At 34.2% G+C, this 22,841-nt stretch overlaps 2 protein-coding genes across 2 annotated transcripts; one reads left to right on the top strand and one right to left on the bottom strand.

The window, feature by feature from the left end:
* Positions 1 to 1,221: 1,221 nt before the first annotated feature.
* Positions 1,222 to 9,903, top strand: LOC132549286 (splicing factor 45-like). The gene is made up of 12 exons (XM_060213208.1): positions 1,222 to 1,336; positions 2,139 to 2,212; positions 2,449 to 2,541; positions 2,871 to 3,151; positions 4,546 to 4,670; positions 5,302 to 5,364; positions 5,857 to 5,917; positions 6,688 to 6,839; positions 7,329 to 7,396; positions 7,677 to 7,775; positions 9,184 to 9,256; positions 9,569 to 9,903. Exons 1-12 carry the CDS (start codon positions 1,270 to 1,272, stop codon positions 9,673 to 9,675), a joined length of 1,263 nt encoding a protein of 420 aa, XP_060069191.1. The 5' UTR covers positions 1,222 to 1,269; the 3' UTR covers positions 9,676 to 9,903.
* A 2,178-nt stretch (positions 9,904 to 12,081) lies between these two features.
* On the bottom strand, positions 12,082 to 18,757 carry LOC132549238 (selenoprotein K-like). The gene is made up of 6 exons (XM_060213153.1): positions 18,707 to 18,757; positions 17,291 to 17,375; positions 16,761 to 16,779; positions 16,379 to 16,434; positions 15,338 to 15,387; positions 12,082 to 14,048 (listed from the first exon to the last, which is right to left on the bottom strand). The coding sequence occupies exons 1-6, from the start codon at positions 18,723 to 18,725 to the stop codon at positions 14,011 to 14,013; spliced, it is 267 nt and encodes an 88-aa protein (XP_060069136.1). The 5' UTR covers positions 18,726 to 18,757; the 3' UTR covers positions 12,082 to 14,010.
* Positions 18,758 to 22,841: the final 4,084 nt, after the last annotated feature.

Raw genomic sequence — 22,841 nt, 5'->3', positions numbered from 1 at the left:
ACTTAACACTTCAATTCTAATAGAAGATGCCTCAGAAATGTATGATAAACATAGTACTCATTATGTAAATGCATTATACTATAATGCCGTTTGTATCCTTCGACTTGAAATTCCTTGAACCTTGAGAACAACCTTTTAGCAGTTGTTACCTTTTGACCGGTTAGATAGTCAATAGCTAGTGATTGCAAAAGTTTGACACTATCGATCATTTGTTGTCATTGTCAACTGACCACGGCACAGAAATGATAGAAAATCAGAACCTTCCAGACTATCTTAAGCTTAAGTTTTGATTTTATTAAGTTGTTAAAGAATCAGGCAACACTTGTCATATTTTTCAAATATCTGCTCCCATTTTATATCCAGATAACAACCGAATTACTGAAAACAATTATTCCTTAACACATTTTCACTTTTGAAAAGCATTTTACGATCTGGTTTTACGACAGTGTGTCAGAGAAGATAATATCCTCCAGGTTGATAAGAAAAATTGGAGTTCAAGTAGTTTTCCCAAATCAAAGTCCAAGGATTTTCATGTGTACAGAAATGATAAAATGTTTTTAAAGCAAACACATTGATTTACATTTTAAATTACACGAAATTAATTGTAATTTGTAAGGACTCGGATATTTCAATCCTAGATCCTATCTCTAAGTGATGTGACTGATTGAAAATTGTGAATTGGTGCTCTGAACTCTTCTGAAAAAAATCTGTTAAAAATTATTGAATTGACTGAGGTATGCAAGAAAAGAATATCTGCAGAGAATAGCATAATTGCTTCCTCAGATATATAGGCTTTTAACTTCAGTATGTTTGGAGGCATCAATGAAAATAGTTTTTAATGGTATTGTCCTGTTTATTTAATGTTTGAGGAATCAGTTTTTTTTAATGTTATGGCTTGCTCTAGGCAAATGGTTATGTAATGTGTACACCGTAATCAATGGAAAAGTAACATGCAGTATGATTGATTGCCTTGTTTACTACCAAGACATTTTAATAGAACTGATTATTTTTGTACTCAAAGATATACATTTTGATCTACTGTCATTAAATCTCCAAATAGGTATTTGAAATAGACTAGAGGTTTTTTGTGAGAGTTTTGCCCCCTTTCTGCTTTACATTGCTCATTCATAAGGAGCAGTAAAACAATATGTGACAATGTACTAGTTGTGAAATACATTGAATTGGGTCAATATATGCACTGATTTATATTTTATAGGAACAAATTATTAAGTGTATTTGAAGAAGCAATCTACAGCTGCATTATTCAAGATGTCTCTGTACGATGGATTAGACATGGACAGTGACAAGGGTGGAACTGAAACAAAGGCTGATGTTTGTATGTAAACAAAAGTTTTGTTTTCTTTTTGTATCAAAAGATCTCTTGTGTAAAGTAATAATTGTATGTAATATGTAAGGTAAAAGAAATATTGACAAAGGTGTGATCCCTTCATGGTTGTGTTTTTCTATCAGCAATCTCCTGATATATTCATATCTGCAAGTTATTACATTTAAGAACTGAAAGGAATATTCAGCAAAAGTTAGGATTTCAAGTGATGTTTTTTTCTTAAAAGTTGAACAATAAAATACAAAATTTATGTATGGCATGATCTGATAGGAATTTGTATGCCTCAATTCACCACATAAACAAACATTCAATATTAATTTGTGGAACTTCTATACAAATCCAGGTAGATTGATTTTCAAATATTAGATTAACCATGATTTAGCCCAACAGTGTGAAATATTTGTGTATATTTTAAAAGCAATGGAAGTCAAATTCCAGCAGAAATTGTAAATGAACAGCATACAGACTTGTAACATGTAACTAATACTTCACATGAATTCTATGATCCAGTCAGTGACTGACTTCTTGATTCCATATTTTGCTATATTTAGATAGTCTATTCCACCAATTTCCTCTGTCCAAACTGATCTTCAGGAAGATATTTTGATGTTGACAATGGTTTAAAAGTCATTGCAAATAAATCCAGAAAAGTACAATACAGTCTGAATTTGCAATTTATGAAGATGCACACTGTAATGGCTTTTTTTAATGACATATATACAAAAATATAATCTCATCATACTCGTAACAATGACAGGAATGTCTGTCTTACACTTTTTGTTTGATATTTCAGCTGCCTGGTCTTCAAGCTATAAACTTTTGATGTCACAACTTCAGGCAAAGAAAGTTTCACTTGTACAAACAAAGGTACAAACTATATTTCTGTTGATCCTTTTGTTTTCAAACATTTCAAGTAATACATATTTATATGTAATGAAGGCTTAAGTTGTAAATCATTTGAAGGGATATAATTTTTCTTTAAAAATTCAGCAGTCCAAGTTACTTTTTATTAAGAGATTGATAAATCAAATGTTGTAAAGCGTATCTTGTGATATTTGTGCTGATATTGTCTTAGTAACTCCTAATGATTTTTTATCTTACAGCGACAACGCCAGAATGCAACCTTAGCACCAGTTGTGGACCTTAAAAGGAATGCTGATTCTTCAGAACTACACTTCAATCTACAGACAGGCAGGGTATGGTATCATATTGTTTTGTTGTCAAAATTAAACTAGATAAGGGTACACAGCAAATACGAGGTAAGTTTTAAGATATTTTTAAAAAGTTTAAATCTGTCATTTTACGTGATTGGATTGGAGTTTCATAATATGTTGAAAACTGTCTTATGACATGTTAATCTATTTGTTTTTATTTTAACTTTAGCAATAAGATATGCCTAATATGTATACATGATTCTGATTAGTTTAAGTGAAGACAATTGAGAATAATAAAATTATATGGTAACAACTCAAATATAATTAAAATGGAAGCTTTACATTGAATTTAATGAAACATTGTTTTAAAGCTTGAGAGTAGATCTGGAGGTGAAGGTGGAGGATCTAGCAGCAGTGGTGGGGGTGGGGCTGGGCCCCCTGTAGCCATGGGAGGATCTCCTTTCCTACCCACAGACCCAGTGCCCTCCCTTACTGGTGTCAGTGATGAATATAACCCACTCAGACCAAATGATTATGAAGAATTTATGAAGAAAAGAAAAGAACAAAGACAAAAAGAACGAGAAGAAGAAAGGAGAAAAGATGGTGGTAGTGAAGAACAGGAAAGATTTCCTCCCGAACGAGGATCAGGCAGGTAAGGATATACTGCTCGTTAACTAATGACTTTATATAAGACTTCACCATGTTTAACTAGTCCTTACCACAAAACAAATTAGTGTTGAATATTATCAGTACTTGTAGATTAGTCCAAAATATTCAAAACATTTTTTATAAAAGTCTGTAGTTTGTTCATCAACTGTTGTTGGGTTGCAACTGCATAATTTACAAAAATATTAATTTTCATTTGAATATTATTTCATGGATAAATCTTGCTAACAAAAACTATGATCAATGTAACTGTTGTTGATCTGTTCACCATTTTGAGGACATATGAATCTTTTGATATTAAGATTATGAATGAATTAAAAGTAACCAGAAATTCTCTGAAAATGCAACCCTCACAAATATTGATGATTTTACAGTATTTTGTAGGACGGCTTGGAATGAAGTAGTTGAAATCTGACTGAAATATCATGGAACAGCTCCATGCTAATTGTCACAGTTTGTTTGAACTTGACAGTTATATTCTTTACATGTTTCTTTGATTTGTCTATTAGATGTTTATATAGATGTAACTGTCGTAAATACTAGACACAATTTACTGCTCGTCTAGAGAGAATTTCTCTTTAACTGGATTGGTTGAGCATAAGACCAGTAAACCAGAGGTCTAACCTTTGAGTCCTAGAGGAGGCATTGAAATAAGTAATGACCTCTGTTACATTGCTGCCAAAGTAGGGACTTTGTATTGTCCCACAGAATATCTTTAACCCCTGGAAACATGAGAATGAGTTCTGGACAGGGAGTATGTAACCCTGGTAAATACTAGCTGCAGTATACTGCTTGACTAGAGAGACCTTCTCTTTAGCTCGATTGGTTGTGCATCAGACTAGTAAACCAGAGGTCTTGTGTTTAAATCCTAGCAGGGACATTAAAATTGAAAATGATCTTAGATAATGTTGTTATTTGAAGAAATCATCACAGCAATATCTCTTACTCCATAGTTGACCATGGGTAACATGAGAGATGTTAGCAACAAAAAATCTACCATCCAGAACATCAAAAATAAATCTTTGTAGATTTGATATACTATCCTGATTTTGAGTAAACATCGCTTAAAAAAGAGACAGGGAAAATAACCTATTGTATGATATATACATTTATGTATGTAGATACTTTAGGATAACCACAAATACCCAATTCTGTACCGCACAGATTATAATTGGAAAAAATAAAAGAATTAATATTTGCATAATCCCATTGACATATAAAAACTTGATAAAATTTTGAATTTGAAAATCAAATTTTTTGTAATTGTGAACAATATATAACTTGGACATGCATGTACATTTGATATTTTTCAAAATAAAAAGGATTTGCTTACTGTTTTAAACTATGGTTGTTCACAAAAGTTTGGTCTTATATTTTCAGAAAGAGGCGTGACCGTGATAGGGACAACACTCCTGACCACTTTGGTCTTAGTGAGATGGAAAGAGCCAGAAGAAGGAAAGAGGAGGAGGAAGAAGAAGAGTATGAACACAAACCACGAAACAAAAGTAATAACAGTGATTAGTCGAGAAAAATTCTTGACCACATTGTCTTTCCCTTCTTTCTATTGACTGAATAGAAAATGGGCTTATTTCAATAGTACATGTTATAGCAAGTTTATTGGGGAAAGAAATCACCAAAAAAACATTTGGTCAAAGCAAAAATACCTGAATGAGGTTTAGTCATAATATGTAGTAATAGATCTTTCAACTAGTGATGGGAAACCAGTTAAAATCCATAATGAGTTATCGGTTAAAATTTGAAGGCTTTCCGATATAGTTAATCAATTACAAGATCGACAGACTAGGTGTTCAATATTCATAGAAAGTGAACTCATTCTCTGTTGCAGCAACTTTTTCTTTTTTTGTAACTTTAACCTAAACTACCTTACTTACCCAGAATTGGCCCAGGAGCAAATATTATTGGCAACTGGCATCTTTATTGTGCAAGATATGAATATTGTTTTTGCTAAAACACAAGAAAATATTGAGGTATTGATGATGGATAATGAAAAATTACAATTGATCATCACTTCAGGTTAAACGACATGATAATTGATTATGTCTAATCTAAATCCCATCACTACTCTCAACCTTCAGTTGTACCGGCCAAATATATTGCTTTTGAAATCCTTTTCAGGTCAGGGAGCTGCCATCGCTCCTCCATCCTCTCTTATCAACGAGGATATGATCATCAAAGAGGGTAGGTATTTAATACTTCATGCTTCCGAGTAGATTTTGATGGCAACTCTGAGGCTGTTAGGTACATACTTTATAGTTTATACCCCTTCACTGGCACAGAGAGTCTATATTTATACTTTGTACTCATTGATGGATTTCCATGTATAATCAGAAATCAATTTGAAATTTTTATATTTGGCTAGATACTGACCAGGTTCTGGATTGATAATACGTTTACTCCTCAGAAAATTAAGCCTTTATGACCATGTAGGAGACCGTAGCACCTTTGATTTATACTGTATTACTGTATGTAATCAAACCCTTTTTTGTAGGTTGATCAGCTGCCATCTTCAGGCAGTGTAATTTTAATGTCATGTATGTCCTACCACCAGAATAGTCAGTCCAGTTGTAGGGCCTTGTAAATGCAGTCATAGGTTGCATTATGAATTAAGTAGAAATGCAAAGGTTTTCATTTATAATTGACCTTCTGTAACAGATGTTATGTTTTATACAGAGCCCATGCCAGATAGATCCAGGTCCCCACCTAATCCTATGGGCTATACAATAGGACTAGGGTAAGTACCTTAGCCACACTGTAATTATGACCATTAACTCAAAGTTTATGCCACCCAATGCCTTACATGAAATCCCATAAGTCTGTCTTTTCTTTTTGCTGTATAGCTAGTATCACTTCAAAAGGACTTTTACAAATAAATCACATTGTTATATTACATGATATGAAAAAAGTTTCAAAATAAGTTGATAAGCATTCCTTCATAAGTACTAATTATCCCCTGCTTTCACCGAAAGAGGGATTATTAATTCGGGTTTGTCTGTCCGTCTGTCTGCCATACTTTCGTTTTCGTGTTCTAACTTCCTTAAATATCATCCAATTTCAGTGAAACTTGGTCAGCGGATGCATCTTTGGGTTTTTAAGGCTGAGTTTGACTATCAGTGTCATCTGTTAATAATTATGCATACTAATGAGGTATCCTTTGATTTCATTGGTGGGTTCATTTCTGTGCTCTTACTTCCCTAAATATTATCCCATTTAGATGAAACTTCATCAGCAGATGCATATTAGGGCACATAAGACTAAGTTCAGCAATCAGCTCAAGAGAATATATCATTCTACATAGCATCATGACATGTTTATTCCTAACCTCTAAAATATTTACTTACAATATGTTTGGAAAGTGGGTGATATAAATTCCATGAATTAGCTTGTTATGCATCAAAATCACACTAGTGTCCTCATCTGTATGACTGGATAGACAGACTCCATGAGGGAGACCCTAGAGATTATTAATTTGAAACATTTTTTTTTTTTTTTTTTTTTGTGCAGTGGTTCTGTTGCCTCGAAGATTATGGCTAAATATGGGTACAAAGAAGGACAAGGTCTTGGCAAGTCGGAGCAAGGCATGAGTACTGCGCTCCAGGTGGAAAAGACCAGCAAGCGTGGTGGCAAGATTATACATGAGAAGGATATCCCTAAAGGTTAATAATGATAAAGTTATCTTTTCAACTGCTCAAATTTTACTTTCGTTATTGATTCAAGATTGATAAATATGAACTTTTTGGCTGAAGTTGATATAGTGTAAGGCACAGTAAGTCAAATTATTGAATATACATGAATCTGCATTTTAAAGAAAATGGTCAAATAAAATCTATACTAGATATGTATTTATTTCTGAATTAATCATATTTCAGCGTACTTTACTTGCTATTTAAAGCTTGAATTTACTTGTCCATTAACATACCGTTTTCCTTAAATTGTAGGATGATTTTTTTTAAGGTGACTATATCAAAACCGATGTTATTAAAATCAGGTTTACTTCTACTCAGTAAATATTAAGGTTTTCTATTCTGTAATACAGTTATCTTGTCACAATGGTTAAACAGCAGCATAAAGTTTTAACCATAATAAATCTGTTGATATGACATACACACTGAATATTGTTTGAAATTGTCTTATTTGTTCCACAGAATTACCTAGAGAACCAACACCTAATACTAACTTGTTGAAAAATCCCTCCAAAGTAATTCTACTGCGGGTATGTCACTAAATAATCAGGTTTTATTTCTTTTATTATTCATCGAAACAGAATACATCTTTTACTGTCAGAAGATTGCAATATACCTATTCTGTTCTCTCTGTAACATAGTCATTGATCGTGTTCAGAATTAATTTGTTGTTTTTATACAATACCTTGAAACCTTTTAGGTATATTGAGTCATTGAGGATGATTTCCTACCACAGTATGTTCCTGTAATCAGAATAATATTTTGCTATCTAGATTTAGTTTCTTCAATATTTTGAAAATTTACTTACAGAACATGGTTGCTCCAGGCGATGTTGATGAAGAATTGGAACAGGAGACATCTGAAGAATGTTCCAAATATGGCCGTGTTATTAAATGTGTCATATTTGAGGTAAATATTACGCTTAGTGATGAAAAAAAAGATTGGTGAATAATCTATTTTTATTGTGATATTTAAATGATAGTATTTTTATTCGTCACTGCCTTGTATTTCAATGAATATTTGATGAGATACTTCAATGATTGTATAGATAGAATGAAGACTACATTTTCAATACTGACTTAGAAGTGAAAAAGGCAGATGGAGCAAGTTTCTGATGCTTGCACTACATGTATACGTTAACAAGCAGTCAGTATAAATGTTCAATTAAAGTATAACTATCTATCTTAATCCCTCATTTGTAACAATTCACAACATCTTCAGAAGAACCATAAGACCTAATTTTATATGGCAACAAAGCAATAGAGATAGAGGAAAGTACAGAGTAAAGTCTGAAGAGTCAAATATATAAGCATTGACTGATTGGTATAGTATCTTAAAGATGGATGGCTTTCAAATCTGTACAGATAAACGAAATGTACCCTCATTAAATTTGTATTGACCAAACAACAAGACAGTTTAATGTTTGATAAACATTTTTGTTTACCAATTCAATCTGACATAAACACATGACCGTGCTTTGTAAGTATACTAAGAGGATAGTTGTAAGACAACTAGGTCTAGTGTCGCAGTGTCACAGGGTAAGGCTCCTTGGATAGATGGATATTCAGATTAATTTTATAAACTGGATAATGGGTTTGTTTTGTTACATATTTGTCATTTTGTGTCAAAACCAGAATATCCACTTTTAGCCATTTATCATTTTCCAAATTGAAGTTAAGGAACTCAACATATATTATGTTATCAAAATTCGTCTTTTCAGTGTTGGTTACTGTAATGGTAGTTTTAACAAAAAATTAACAGCTGGTCAACAGTAACCTCAATAAACTGGTCTAACAGGTGAAAATAAGACTGCAGTCTTATTGTTGGGTCCAAGATACATCTTTCATGGGATGTTGGCATGTTTCAAGGAAGTTCATGAATGTCCAATCAGAAATTTTTAAAATATTTATACCTGGAAATGTCTTCTCGGTACTTTTGAATGAAAAATGCAACAATTGTTCAACCTGAACATAAAACTAGTCTGACGGACCAGTAAACTATAAAATTACCTGGCTCATAGCAAAATTATCTGGTAAAGGCTAACAGGCAAACAGTAACCCAGTGCTTGGGTGGAAAAAATGTCTTACATGGTATATTGTATACATGTAAGGAGATGAATTGACTGGACTTGATAGCGAAAAGTCTTACCAAACAGTAATTAATGAAAAGTGTACAAGATCCAAATGTTAAGGATTTATTTGTGTAAAAGTGAATCTTTGTGATATTGTACTATGTGAAGAAGAATGAAGGGGAGCATTTCCCTGTAATTGATCTGTATATTTATTTGAATATTAAACCAGATTCTTTTTATTATTAGATTCCAGGTGGTGTGGAGGAGGAGGCAGTGCGTATATTCCTGGAGTTTGAGAGAGTAGATGCTGCGATTAAAGGTTGGTTTGGACAGTGTTTAAACATATTGGTTTAAACAATATTTTATACTGTACATTCAGTAATATTGTATATACATATTTAAATGGTATGGAAAGTAATCAAGTAAAGTCTATTTTTAAATGTTAATAATTATTTTTGTGTTTATTTATAATAAAGATATATTTTTTTCTTAATTTCTGTAGGTTTATGTAAAACAATTTTTGAACAAAGATAAACAAATTATGTACCAATAATATTCACTCTGTGTTATAAAGCAGTTGTTCAAACTTGTTCAAGAAGTATTGTATTAAAAAATTGTTTTAATTTTTCAGCCGTCATTGATCTAAATGGAAGATATTTTGGTGGACGTATCGTGAAAGCTTGTTTCTACAATTTAGATAAGTTCCGAAGGCTTGATTTAGCAGATGAAGTTGAATGACAAGGATGTTTCTTGAGATTGAGTGATTGAATTAGTGTGTGAGAGAATGATAAATGACAATTGTTATAAAATTACAATACCTTTATAAACAACTGTTATGAATTTTACATGTATTGGAAATAGATTGTGTGTCTGCATTTACATTATCTTAGACCTAAAGATAAAAAGTATCATGTGCTATGAATCTTCATGTCTTTTGTCAGTGAAAAAGGAATCATATTATTAAAGTCTTACAAAATACTACCTCTTTTGTTTCCATGCCTCTCTGTATTTTTTAGTTTACTTGTCATCTCTATCTTCGGTTATGGTTCTTGGATAAGATGACATGGGTGGTCGGGTGGCGCAGTGGTCAGGCACTCGCCTTTTACCTAGCCATCCAAGGTTGGATTCCTCTGGAATGGTTGTGAAAAGGTATGAGATCACATGCTCGACAATGCGAGGTACTCTGGTTTCCCTCCACGGTAAGGCCCCATGTGTGCTTCCATCTGGGCCAACAAGTGTTGGAATATCTTGTTTTGCAATTATTGTAAAGTAAATAATGTATAGTAATTTATACTATGACATAAGTTCATGTACCTTGATTGACCAGTACACTTTTACTGTCAATAACATTTATATTTTAGGAAGAATCGGGGAATCTTGGATGTTCTAGCAGCTTCCTATATATAAAATACTGTTCATATTTGCAACCATCATGTTCAGAAAAAAGATGTAGTGACTGGATGTTATATATTGAAAAATAGAACACCACATTAAAATATTGATGTGATACAGCAAAAATATTTCTGAATAAGGCACAGCAAATAAATAAAAAGCCTGCTTTAACCAGAAATTTGACGTGTTTGATAGTTAAACAGTCAAGTACAAAATCAAACGAGCATCTATTTTGCTTTCAATTCATGACTTCATGTTATTGTCCAAATTATGACATGACAATCATTTTCTGCCTGGTACAGCCAATGAAAAATGCTCAAGGGTATATGACAACAGTGACATACACACAAAAATTGATGTGATATAAACGTTTATACATGTATGAATTTTGTCAAACCCAATTTCGAACTTCAGACTGTTTTTTTATTTTTAAATATAATAACATTCAATTCATTGTGAAAGCAAATGGTGAGTCAGTATTTACTAGAAAGGCACACTTTTTCAAGGTAAGTCTGTCGTGTCAAATGGGGATGCGCACAATACTCAGGAACATGCCATTCTTGGGGTTATCATTCCCGAGTTCTGCGTCCGCCATATTGGATTACCTCCCTTCACATAGTTATATGCAAGTCGTTGGTCATACATATATATATATATAAATATATATATATATATATATATATCTGACCCCAAAAAAGTACTTGGGCACTATACCCGAGTGTTTACTATACCCGCAAATTTACAGTAATTTTGTAGACGAAGAAGGAGAGGAAATTACTGTGTAAAGTTTTTAGTCTGCCATCATGAACAGAGAAATAATAAAGGACTGATGGTCTGATGGAATGTTTTGGGGAGCAGTGGACCAGTCCAACTGCAAATGGCCATACCTAACTTAAAACATAGTGCAAGAAATCTAACCTTGATCTTTTTTTAACACCCAAACCTAAAAAGTTATCCCATGCAAGCACTTTCTACAAGAAAGCAACTGTATAAACTGAAATCTGGAGTTGAATAGGCTAAACATAATGCCAATTTTGTGCAAAAACTGGAGCACAACAACTGACTGAAGGAATGGGTGACAGACTGATCGGAAAGGTTTGGTTTATTGCATTTTTATGTCTAATCAACTGCCTGAGTTAAATGTGAAGGATGTGCCAGGTTTGGAGAATGTGGAAAAGACAATGTAAACGGACAACAACCACCAACCTGTGCCCAGTACATGGTGATTGCTTCATTTAGATCTCGACCCCACTTTCCAGGCGTGGAGGGCTAGCAATAAACAGTCAGACGCCTTAACCCTTGTGATGGGCAATAGTGATAACGTTATATCTCTGAATAATTGCATTTTCTGGATAAGTTTTTTATTACTTCATAGAAACATACATATATTGTTATCTTTTCCATAGGTTACAGGTTGATGTATCAGAACCAAACTCAATGTTGTTCAACATTTTTGTGTCTACAACTACAGACGTATATGGCAACATTGCAGTAATGGATAAAAAGTGAAGTCAAATCATCTGTTTAATGCATCTTACTCGGGCATTAGTTGCTGTATTGCTCTTATGTAAGTAAGAGAAACAAATATCAATGTGTATTCCAAAATTATAATAGAAAAAAAATCTGAACCTCTCCAAAAGTTGCTGAGTGAAACATATAGCAAAAATTCAATCTTGTACCAATCATCATTGATGCTGTTCACATTTCACTGCATACAATGGCAGCTTACAAAATGTTCAATAAACAACATCAAAATGTTCAACATATTTTATTGATAAATGGAAACAGGGACACTTTCAGATCAAACAAATAAGATATCTATTGCGCAAGTCTACGGGGATTCTTTTTATCCATTGTAACATACAAGACATAAACATGTAGGGAATATATTACATTACTTTTGAGTATATTTCAAAGAACACCAGACTAGCTGTCAATGCTGAAATATTAAAGACTTCGATAGTTAAACTGATTAAATACAAAATACAACTGTACTTGTAATTACCTTTTTCCTACACTTCCAAATTAATTCACAATTCTAGAAAGGTCAATAATTATTTTATATATCAGGAAATTTAATTACACAATGTGCCTGGTAGTATATGAAACTGTAACCTCATTTATCACATTTAACTGATAGAGTAACAACACACAGAAACACAAAGACAAGAAGTTTTAAATGATTTGAAATAAACATTCATACAACGTATATGATAAATATGATTTTTACCGATGACTGGTAAAATGTTTTCTTGTACATAAGTCATTTTTAAAACATCTCTTAATGAAACACTCACATCTGTACTGTAAATTCTTAAAAGGTTTTGTGATTTATGTAACATTCATATGTAATTAAAATTGCAATACACATCCATCTACTTTCATTCTCTGGCTACACACATCTCAATGAAAACAGAAATATGATTTTTTTTCATTTTTTTTTTTTTTTTTTGAGTGAATTTAATGCAAAAACTTTCTCAACATCACTTTTATACAAGATGATTCTTTCCATAGTTTTTATGTTTTCATTGAAATTCCACTATTAAAATAGTTTCATTAAATTCCATTCATTAAAAGGTAGAAAATATTAAAGCATTTACATGGAAATATAGAAATTCTTTAAATCAAAATTTCTTGAATCCAAAACATTTCCATCATACCCAGAAGAGCAAGCTTAGATTACTGTGAAGTTCATCTTGACACACATTTCATTTTTGAAAGATATATACCTTAAAATTTTTATACTGATATATTGATATCATATCTAATTCCAGCTCTCAAGATAAATCATTCAAACAATATTTGAAATTTTATGGCAATCTGGTGTAATAAAAATAAAACAATAGAAAGCATTGTTTGGAAACAATACATTAATAATTTACCAGTGCATAAGCTACAAAAAATCTGAAACTCTTTACTTCTTGAGAAGTTTACAAGATTTTCGTCATACTGCTGTCTCTCAAACAACTTTGTAGTCTAAGCACTCTTGTATATACAATCACATGGAGCAGAGCAGATCAACATATATATTACTTGATCAATATCCAATTCTTTAAGATAAAGCATTCCTATTCTGTATTAAAGTTTCAATTTCTTCTGTTAGTTACAATGTATAGATACTTGTAAAAGAAAAAACAATTAATCCACACAGTATTGTCCAGGTCTTTCAGAAGTCCTGCCTTTGTCATTATGCTTTAATTGTTAATACTTAATTTAGAGAGTATGTAAGGACAATCCACATGTTTAATCATTAGAGATGTTCTCTTGAGGTTGTATCAGAAGAGATACTGGTCCTTCTCTATCTGAGAGATATCTTCCTGAAGGCTTCCTCTATCTGTTGGAAGGTCATTCTGATAGTCTGTAAAATGTCCTCATCAGGGAATCGATATTTTGTGTGTGGATCCTCTTAAGAGCCTGTGAAAATTTCCTCCTGTGGATGTTATGAGAATCTATGTGTGCTGTCCTGCAGAAAGACTCTAGAAGTGTATTAATGGTTTGTAAATACATCTGTATAGGTTCTCTGAGATGTGGTCTCATGAAGATATCTGCCCCTAAGGATCAGGAAAATTTCATCCTTGCCATCTTTGATTATCTGTGTCTGCTCCATGTAACCTTATATGGTGGTATACACTCGGTCTGGATTCCAACTTGGGATTCAACAGAGCAGAGTGTTTACCTTCCTCATCCTCCTCCACCCATTGGCGGAGCACTCGGACCTCCTGTAACAATTCACAGACAAACATGATCATGATAATTGTGACATACACTATTTACATACATGTACTGATATTTTACTTGCTAATGAACACTTGCTAATGTACATTCATTAGCATAAATCTCGTAATAACAATTAACTACAGGTTTGTTACTCAAAGAGTACAAGTGGTAGATTATAATGAACAAATGGTTGCTATTTATTATCCACAAGTATACAACCTAACCAGCTTTCAATACCTAAATCGGTTATGATCAGAACAAAATAGATGATATCACAGCATTGCACATTTTTAACAAGAGATCCCAGAGGGATCTTGGTGCCCACCATTGTTTAATCTTTATTTGTTCTTCGAAGGTTGGATCTTATCCCTTCTTTTCTCTTCTCTTCTATGTTTTTATGCTTATGAATAAGAGATTTGAACATTCCTTTGCAGACAAAGTGATAATAATCTTTAAATGCCAAATCCAAGATGATTGCCTGGAAGTCATCTTGTTTTTTCTGATCAGTCCCAAAATCAAATGGGCACAGCTAGGGACCAAGAGGAACCTATGTAAAGGGTCGAAGGAGACCGGACACATGACATTTGAGAAATATCTATGCTGTAGTTCTCAAGAAATAACGAGACCTCCTGTTGTTTTCTCGATCAGTCTCAAAATCAAATGCGCACAGTACTACTAGTGACCAATAGGAACCTACAATGAAATCTGAGAAAGATCTATGCAGTTAGTTCTCAAGAGTTAGGGATTACAAACTTTCAAAGTTGAAATCCAAGATGGCCTGGAAGTCATTTTATTTTTTCTGATCAGTCTCAAAATCAAATGGGCACAACAAGGGAGCAAGGAGAACCTACATATGAAATTTGAGAGATGCATCCAGAGCTTCTCAAGGAATAGCCATAACAAACTTCATTGAAAAAAATTCAAGACGGCTGTCTGTAGGCCATTTTGGTTTTCTGATCAGTCCCAAAATCAAACAGTTACTACTTGGGACCAAGGAGATGCTACAGATGAAATTTGAGAGAGATCAATTATGTGCTTCTCAACAAATAATGATAACAAAAATTGTTCACAAATGAACAAACAACAGACAGCCCACACACATAGGGCGATTTAAAAAGCCCATTATCTGATGACGGTGGGCTAAAAATCTTATATATGAGTCGTGTGCAGACTTTTATTGTTCTTAAGTGTGTACATATTGAGACAGCATGCACAGCCAGCAATGTTTTGTTATCAGCTGAATTTTTTGCTTCAATGTTGCACTTTTTGAAAATCTCAAGGATACACTTACCTCCTCCACCTCTAAATCCACCCATTCTTCTCCTTGGTGGTTGTGGGGGACTGGAGAAAACAATGTCATATTCAGTAATGTTATCATTTTATAAAGATTCACGACAAAATAAAATTTCATGTGTGAGTGGAAAATAAATGTAGGGTTTAATGCTAGCGTTATTTCTTTTGTGAATCACAGTATTTGTCAGAATAAAATTTAAGTTATTACATGGTAAATCATAAGATGAAATGACTGTCCTGACCATACTGTGAAATCATTAATTTTCTGGGGGATTTATTTGATGATTTCGAGGGTACTCTTAATGTACTCTTATGGTACTTTCTATGAAATTTTACAGTATACAGATTATTGAGACACGGATCTGAATTCCAAGCAGATCAGCTGCTTACATGACCTTCAAACCTACTGTTAGTGTTAAAGTCTAATACTGCTATTGGTAATAAGTGCAATAAAAATAGATTTATATAACCTGTCCATAAATGGCAGTGGTTAAACTTTCATTTAGGTTGATCATTCAAGTATGCAGGTGCAAGTAGTACTTTTTCTCAAAAGACCATGTCTATAAAACATTACTGCTCCTGCTCGAATAATGCACAATACAGATTATAAGTGTTTGAAAAAATTCTAGTGTGGCAGTTTTTAATTGTACCTAAGAATATGGCCATCTTCCAATTTAACACGGAAGTGACTTTACTTTTAAATTAGTTTGATTGTTTGAGCAATAGACTCCTATGCCATGGCACACTACTCCTTTTCTGTTACATTCTATTGACTTTTTCATATATAAATGTAAGAATAATTCCAGGACTAATGCTGAGTGATTATATGTGTAATAGCTAGGGGAGCTCTAACAAAGCTAAACAATACAAAGTGATGTTACAGTTACTAATTGATTACTCAGAGATGTCTAAAACATGCTATGGTCCATTATTTAGTTTTTAACTTATTCCATAGCAGATTTTCTATAACTATAAAACAGTGAAGTGCTATTTCAAGTATTTCCCTTGTACACATTTGTGTGCCATCTATATTACTTACCCCTGTCCTGAGCGGTAATCTGATGTATAAGAATTTCCCTTCTTTGTCAAATTAGGCTGTAAATAAAATGCAGTATATATTGTACATAGAAAAAACAAGTTATCATTTTAATATTTTTGGGTTAGTAAAAATAGAGTATCTTATTAAACCCAGTAATAACATTTATGTGTGATATTTTCATGACTACAAGATCACCTTCACACATTGAGGCACACAGTGTATGAGAGAGTATTGAATCAATGTGACATTTTGGCTTTACGACAATCCTTTCAACATTACGATAGAAAATAGTGTGACAAAATTTCTAACTGTACAATATTATTACAACATCCTGTATGAGCTGGGTTTGTCTAGCAACAAAGGATGTTTAATGGATACTTACTGACACTAATGTCTGGAAGCTGGAAGGAATAACAAAAATGCAATGTAATATTTATGATGATATTGTTAATTTATAATCAGTTACAGACAGTAAAACAGTTGTCATTACTCATATGGATCTGGTGTAGTAAGAAGATATGAAACTTTCAAACAATTATCAAGAAATAATTAATGTGCAATAAGTTCACAAATTTGTGGTATGTTTAACAAGAGAAAAACATTGATAACAAGGGTTGGTCACTATGATTTTCCATAAACAGTTGGCAGTAGTGAGATCAAATCTACCAACAGAAACCTGGATATGGTTTATTTAATTTTATATTTCTGTATAACAACTACTTTAATGTAGCATAAATGGGTTTGTTGAAAAGAGAATGAGCTACATATCAAATTGTCATTGGACCTGCATGTGTTATTATGAACTTTTAAGAAAATCTCTCGATGGAAGTTTATTATATATTGATCATTATTTCATACACAGGTAATTGCTTTTCTTATTATGCAATTATGATTTTAAAAATTAGTACTTACAACAGAACAATAAAGTTGACTATCCCCCAAAACATTTCTGGAATATAGGACAGTCTCCATGGTGACTGTGATTCCATCACATTACCTTTAAAAATGAAAACTCATGCAATAAGATATAACGTGTGTGATAAATGGTATATTCAAGCATCTCATTCAGAGATAAGTTTCAATATGGTGACAATGTACATGTTACTCAAAAATTCTTGTCCCAAGTGAGCAATAAGACAAAGTCCTTCAAAATGTGAGTATAATTGTAGTTTGTCATGGAAATATATTTTGCTGGCTCATTTGGAGTGATTTAGTTTTCCTACTCTAGCGAGAAGTTAAAATGTATTACTCCATGTACATGTATTCAGTTTGTACAATCACTGGTTCATGGCCCTAATGACCTTATATGTGTTGATGGGCCGTTAAGAATGTAATAATGATAATAAAAAGTTTGTCCATGTATATGTAACCCTGGTAAAATACTAGTTGCAATATACCATTCAGCTAGAGAGAACTTCTCTTTAGCTCGATTGGTTGAGTGTCAGACTAGTAAGCCAGAGGTCCCGGGTTCGATTCCTAGTGGAGGCATTGAAATAAATGATGACCTCTGTTACATCGGCGCCCATGTAGGGACCCGGGAATAGAACCTAGCCATGCCCCACCAGCATCGCTGTAACTCCTGTAAACTTGAAGACGAGTTATTTCCTGGAGGGGGAGTATGTAACCCTGGTAAAATGCTAGCCGCAATATACCACTTGGGTAGAGAGAACTTCTCTTAAGCTCGATTGGTTGAGCGTCAGACTAGTAAGCCAGAGGTCCAGGGTTTGATTCCGAGCGGAGGCATTGAAATAAATAATGTTACATATATATAATGAATGATTATGCTAAATATCCGAATTTTGATTGGGCAATTTAGAAAAGTATAAATAATTTGTCCCGGGGCTTGTATGTTGATTATGAATCACTGTTGTAGATAGTGCAAGTTAAAGGTAGTCACTGCATCAAATCAGACATTAAGAAGCGGAAAATAAATACGCTGAATTTTCATTAATGGTTCGATATCGATGTAATCACAAGGGTTTGTCGAGATATTTACTTATTGCTATTGATTATGATGTGTGGTGTACTCTGGGGTCTAGGGGAAGGAAGGCGGGTGGGAATAGGGGTCAGCTTTAGAATGCATAAGACCCCGATTAAAACGCCTGTAGTTATCATATATTTACTTCTGAACAAATGAATGCCAGTCAACGCCTGAACATTACATCAGACAATCAGGGACCTAATTTTTGTCCAGTTTTATTTTGCATCAGTGGTAAACTGAATTTTTTCAGTATATATAATTATTAAGATACTAAATATGCTCAAACTGTGAGGAATTCTTTCTCTAAATGTCCGTGAAAATCACGGACTTTTTAACGTTTGTCTTACCTTGTGACACGTAAACCATCTTGTTTATTTTTCGTCCTGTCACATGTCGTAGTCAATTTAACGCTTAAATTTATAAAGTGAGACGCTAGCAATTCAAGTGTTGAAATGACTGCGATCAAATAGCTTCAGTTAGGCAAATGGATCTACTACGCATGAGTTTAGTTCGGTAGATGATTTTGCTTTTAGGTTTAAATATACAAAATGTATTCGCCACTCCTAGTTTTGAAGGGAAACTTTTAAGTTTTACCCAAGTCCAAAATGCCTGTGTAAGGGTTCGAATGATCGTGTGACTTGGCCTTAGGTCTAAACAAACACGGACGTGGTCTGACATACTCATATTTTGAAATTACGTACACGTATTGATCTTAAGTGTGTACATATTGGGTCAGCATGCACCCATTCTTCTCCTTGGTGGTTGTGGGGGACTGGAGAAAACAATGACATAGTCAGTAATGCTATCATTTTATATAGATTCACGACAAAATAAAATTTCATGTGTGAGTGGAAAATAAATGTAGGGTTTAATGCTAGCGTTATTTCTTTTGTGAATCACAGTATTTGTCAGAATAAAATTTAAGTTATTACATGGTAAATCATAAGATGAAATGACTGTCCTGACCATACTGTGAAATCATTAATTTTAGCGAGGGAGCTCTAACAAAGCTAAACAATACAAAGTGATGTTACAGTTACTAATTGATTACTCAGAGATGTCTAAAACATGCTATGGTCCATTATTTAGTTTTTAACTTATTCCATTGCAGATTTTCTATAACTATAAAACAGTGAAGTGCTATTTCAAGTATTTCCCTTGTACACATTTGTGTGCCATCTATGTTGCTTTCCCACGACCTGACTGGTAATCTGATATATAAGATTTTTCCATCTTCGTCAAAATAGGCTGTAATTCTTTGTACCTAGAAAAAACAAGTTATCCTTTCAATACGTTTGGGTTAGTAAAAATACAGGTTCTTATTACCTCACAAAATTCTACATGCAGATGTGACATTGTGATAACGAAGTCGCCTTCACGCATTGAGGCACACAGTGTATGGGATAGTCTATCCATACTTGCCAACTTTTTGAAATTCTCATGGGGGAGAAAAGTACGTGAACGACATTTTCAACTCGGTCGCTCAGTTTCGCGTTATCAGGAATAACCACATCAACATGAATTTGCATAATCCAGTTCTGTTTTATCCTGCAATAAGCCCATGCCATATAATAAGCCCATCCATGTCTTTTTCAGAGATTTAAAAATTCTTTGCCCTACATAAACTATCCCTGCATTCTGCAACAAGCTCACCCCCACATATTGTTCAATACTATCATAGTATTGAAATGACCTTTTCATTTCAGTAATAATTACCATAACTTTAGTTGAAGTTGTCTTTAATCTATTTGAAATAGTGTTTGCATATGTGCAAAAGGAATAGTTGTTTGTAACTGTCTTTGTCAAAAGTCGCTTGTTCTATACACTCAGTGATCTTTGAAAGGGATTGGAATGTTTATACAAGTCATTATGACGTTACTTGCTCGTTACAACTATATACATGTATATTTTGTTACATTGTGAAGGCCAATGTGTTAATTTGAGATAAATCTGGAATAAAAACATGTTCACTTGAATTATTTTTAGCTTTGCTGTTTTGTTTTGATGTAACGTTGATACTCTTTGTGTGAGATGCAAAAATTCCATATAGTCAAAAGTTTATGCAGTCATGCAATCGCTTACTATTCAACAAAAAAAAAAAAAACATGGCAGACTCATGTACCCGACCCACTACCCACACTGTTATACTGACTCCAGGCCGTTCAGTTCCTTGCTCCTTGAAGTATTAATGTGTTAAGGAGGGAGCTAAACGTCTTTGATATGACACGGCTGATGGGGATCATCATAATGTGTATGCATACAAAAAGTGAGGTAACTGGCATTTTAGCCACATGCAAGGTTTGATGGCATTCTAACCATTACTCTAATCATAACTGAGACTATCATCGGAAAACAAAAGTGCTGACGTCCGTACGTCCCGCCGTCCGGATGGACAGACGGACCGACGAACATGGTGATTCCTATAGGGCTTCCGCATCTCGATGTTATCGCCATTTCTTAAGAGGTACTGAATGGATTTCTTTCAAATTTCATATGTAGATTTCCAATGGTCCCTAATTGTGCCCGCTTGATTTTGGGACTGATCAGAAAAAACCAAAAAGAAGGGAATAGATCCAACATTCAAAGAACAAATAAAGATAAAAATTCTGATAGAGGATTCATATCATAGAAGACGGATGATAGAAAGATAATGAAATAACAATTTTCAAATAAAGGACACATTTGGATCAAACATGAAAGTGAAAAATCTGATAAAAATGACAGCAGAAGCCTGTGGTCCATGTCCAAGTAAAGGTCCAACCAAGACATATGCGTTTGTGGCTATAGAAACCTCACATTACAGCCCATAGGTAAATATATTACATGATAGTGAAACAGAATAGATTATCAAAAAGTCCGCGCGGATAAGTAAAAAGGAGATAAACTCAGATTTGTGAAGTAAGTAAATGAATAAGTAAATAATAAAGCGAGTTTCATTAAAATTTCTGATGTGCGGCAACTTTGATTTAAAAAAGAAACCTCGGAAATTGATCAATATGTGTACGGCCTTGAATTCAAAATATGGGTATGTCAGACCATGTATAGAGTCCGTTTTTTTATTAGAAATAAGGCCTTTGTTGCTAGACAAACCCGGCTCATACAAAATGTTGTAATACTGTCGAACATTTAGAAATTTTGTCACGTTATTTTCTATCGTAGTGTTTAAAGGATTGTGGCAAAGCCAAATTGAGGTTTTTTAATGTAAAACCAATTTTCATGATGTAATACTTACCATAACTTTAGTATGCAAATACAGTACCTACACCCATCTTTGTATCCCAACAACAAAAGATTCAAAAGAAAAACAATCCCGCCCTCCCTACGATCCATGAGCCATCACGGCAGGAACGCAGAGTGATCTCCCTTCCTCTTACCTTTATGGCTGCCGACGAGTGCGGAGGTGTCTGAGCTAAGTGCTTTTCTTACTCCTTCTCTTCGTACTGCCATTGTCGTTTGAGTATATTGTTACTCTATTAGTAGTCTATAAACCCATCTCCCAACTTATATTGTGAAATTAAGTATTGTCATTTGTTTATTTTGACCGTATTTCCGGCCGTTTTTTCCTCCACGTATTCGAGTGCGTGACTACTTGTCTCGTTGCTCGGATTTGCGTGAAGTTGGAATTTGTTTTCTTGCTGCTTTGTCGGCCGTGTTGTACGGCCGTTTTATTTATGCAGTGCAATCTTGCTGCGTACGGTAGGCTTTGTGCTCTCGTTCGTAGTTTTTTTATTGTTCGAGAACTTCGTTTCCGGCCGTGTTTTTCCTCCGCGTGTTCGAGTGCGTGACTACTTGTCTCGTCACTCGGATTTTCGTGAAGTTGAAATTGTTTTCTTGCTGCTTTGTCGGCCGTTTTGTACGACCGTTTTCTTTTTTTGCAGTACAATCTTGCTGCGTACGGTAGGTTTTATGATCTCGTTCGTAGTTTTTTTTTTATTGTTAGAAAACTTTTTATCCTTGTTTTCATTGTTACAATTTTTTATTGTTTCGATGCTGGATAAAGGTGCCGGGTTTACGTCGGGGGTCAGCGCATGGATGTTCCTATTTCTATAGATAATGGGAACCCCATGATACCTGTCCCATTTGCCGACATTACAGCCAGACCTCACTATGTGAACTTTGTTTGCACATGGAGTCTGCTGCTTAGGCTCCCATGCCTTTCCAGCTAACTTTCCGCCGGAAGAGGGATTCGTCCTCTTCTTCCGGTAAGGGAAGTAAGCTTTTTAAGACCTCCCTCCTGAAGTTCTGAACCAGAGCGTTCCTGCTGGGGGTGCTCTCGTTCCACCGAGCTCCGCCCTTCAGCAGGGGGTGGCTCCCCCTGTCCAGGTGCGTCCTGGAGTAGGGGGGGGGCAGCCCGACCCTGACTCGGCGCAGTCAAGGGTCGAATTGGCCGGTAGCTCTCGATAGGCGGCGGTGTTACCGTCGGAAAGGGACTTCCGGTCGAGGTCTCTGATTCCTTCAGGGACCTCGGCACGCCAGGTGGCG

The sequence above is a fragment of the Ylistrum balloti genome, unplaced genomic scaffold (assembly GCF_031769215.1).
Source record: "Ylistrum balloti isolate Yb309-2 unplaced genomic scaffold, AGI_CSIRO_Ybal_v1 Utg370052, whole genome shotgun sequence".
Lineage (NCBI taxonomy): Eukaryota > Metazoa > Mollusca > Bivalvia > Pectinida > Pectinidae > Ylistrum > Ylistrum balloti.
Note: the sequence above shows the minus strand (reverse complement) of the source record. Positions and strands in the feature narration are given on the sequence as shown.

What these genes read in the sequence shown, in the direction of transcription:
- LOC132549286 (XM_060213208.1), top strand. Translation starts at nt 1,270, where the DNA reads ATGTCTCTGTACGATGGATTAGACATGGACAGTGACAAGGGTGGAACT. An exon ending in TGAAACAAAGGCTGATGTTT is followed by an intron (nt 1,337 to 2,138) that starts GTATGTAAACAA and finishes TTGATATTTCAG; the next exon opens with CTGCCTGGTCTTCAAGCTAT. An exon ending in CCCGAACGAGGATCAGGCAG is followed by an intron (nt 3,152 to 4,545) that starts GTAAGGATATAC and finishes TTATATTTTCAG; the next exon opens with AAAGAGGCGTGACCGTGATA.
- LOC132549238 (XM_060213153.1), bottom strand. An exon ending in GATTACCGCTCAGGACAGGG is followed by an intron (nt 15,388 to 16,378) that starts GTAAGTAATATA and finishes TGTTTTCTCCAG; the next exon opens with TCCCCCACAACCACCAAGGA. An exon ending in TGGATTTAGAGGTGGAGGAG is followed by an intron (nt 14,049 to 15,337) that starts GTAAGTGTATCC and finishes GAATTGTTACAG; the next exon opens with GAGGTCCGAGTGCTCCGCCA.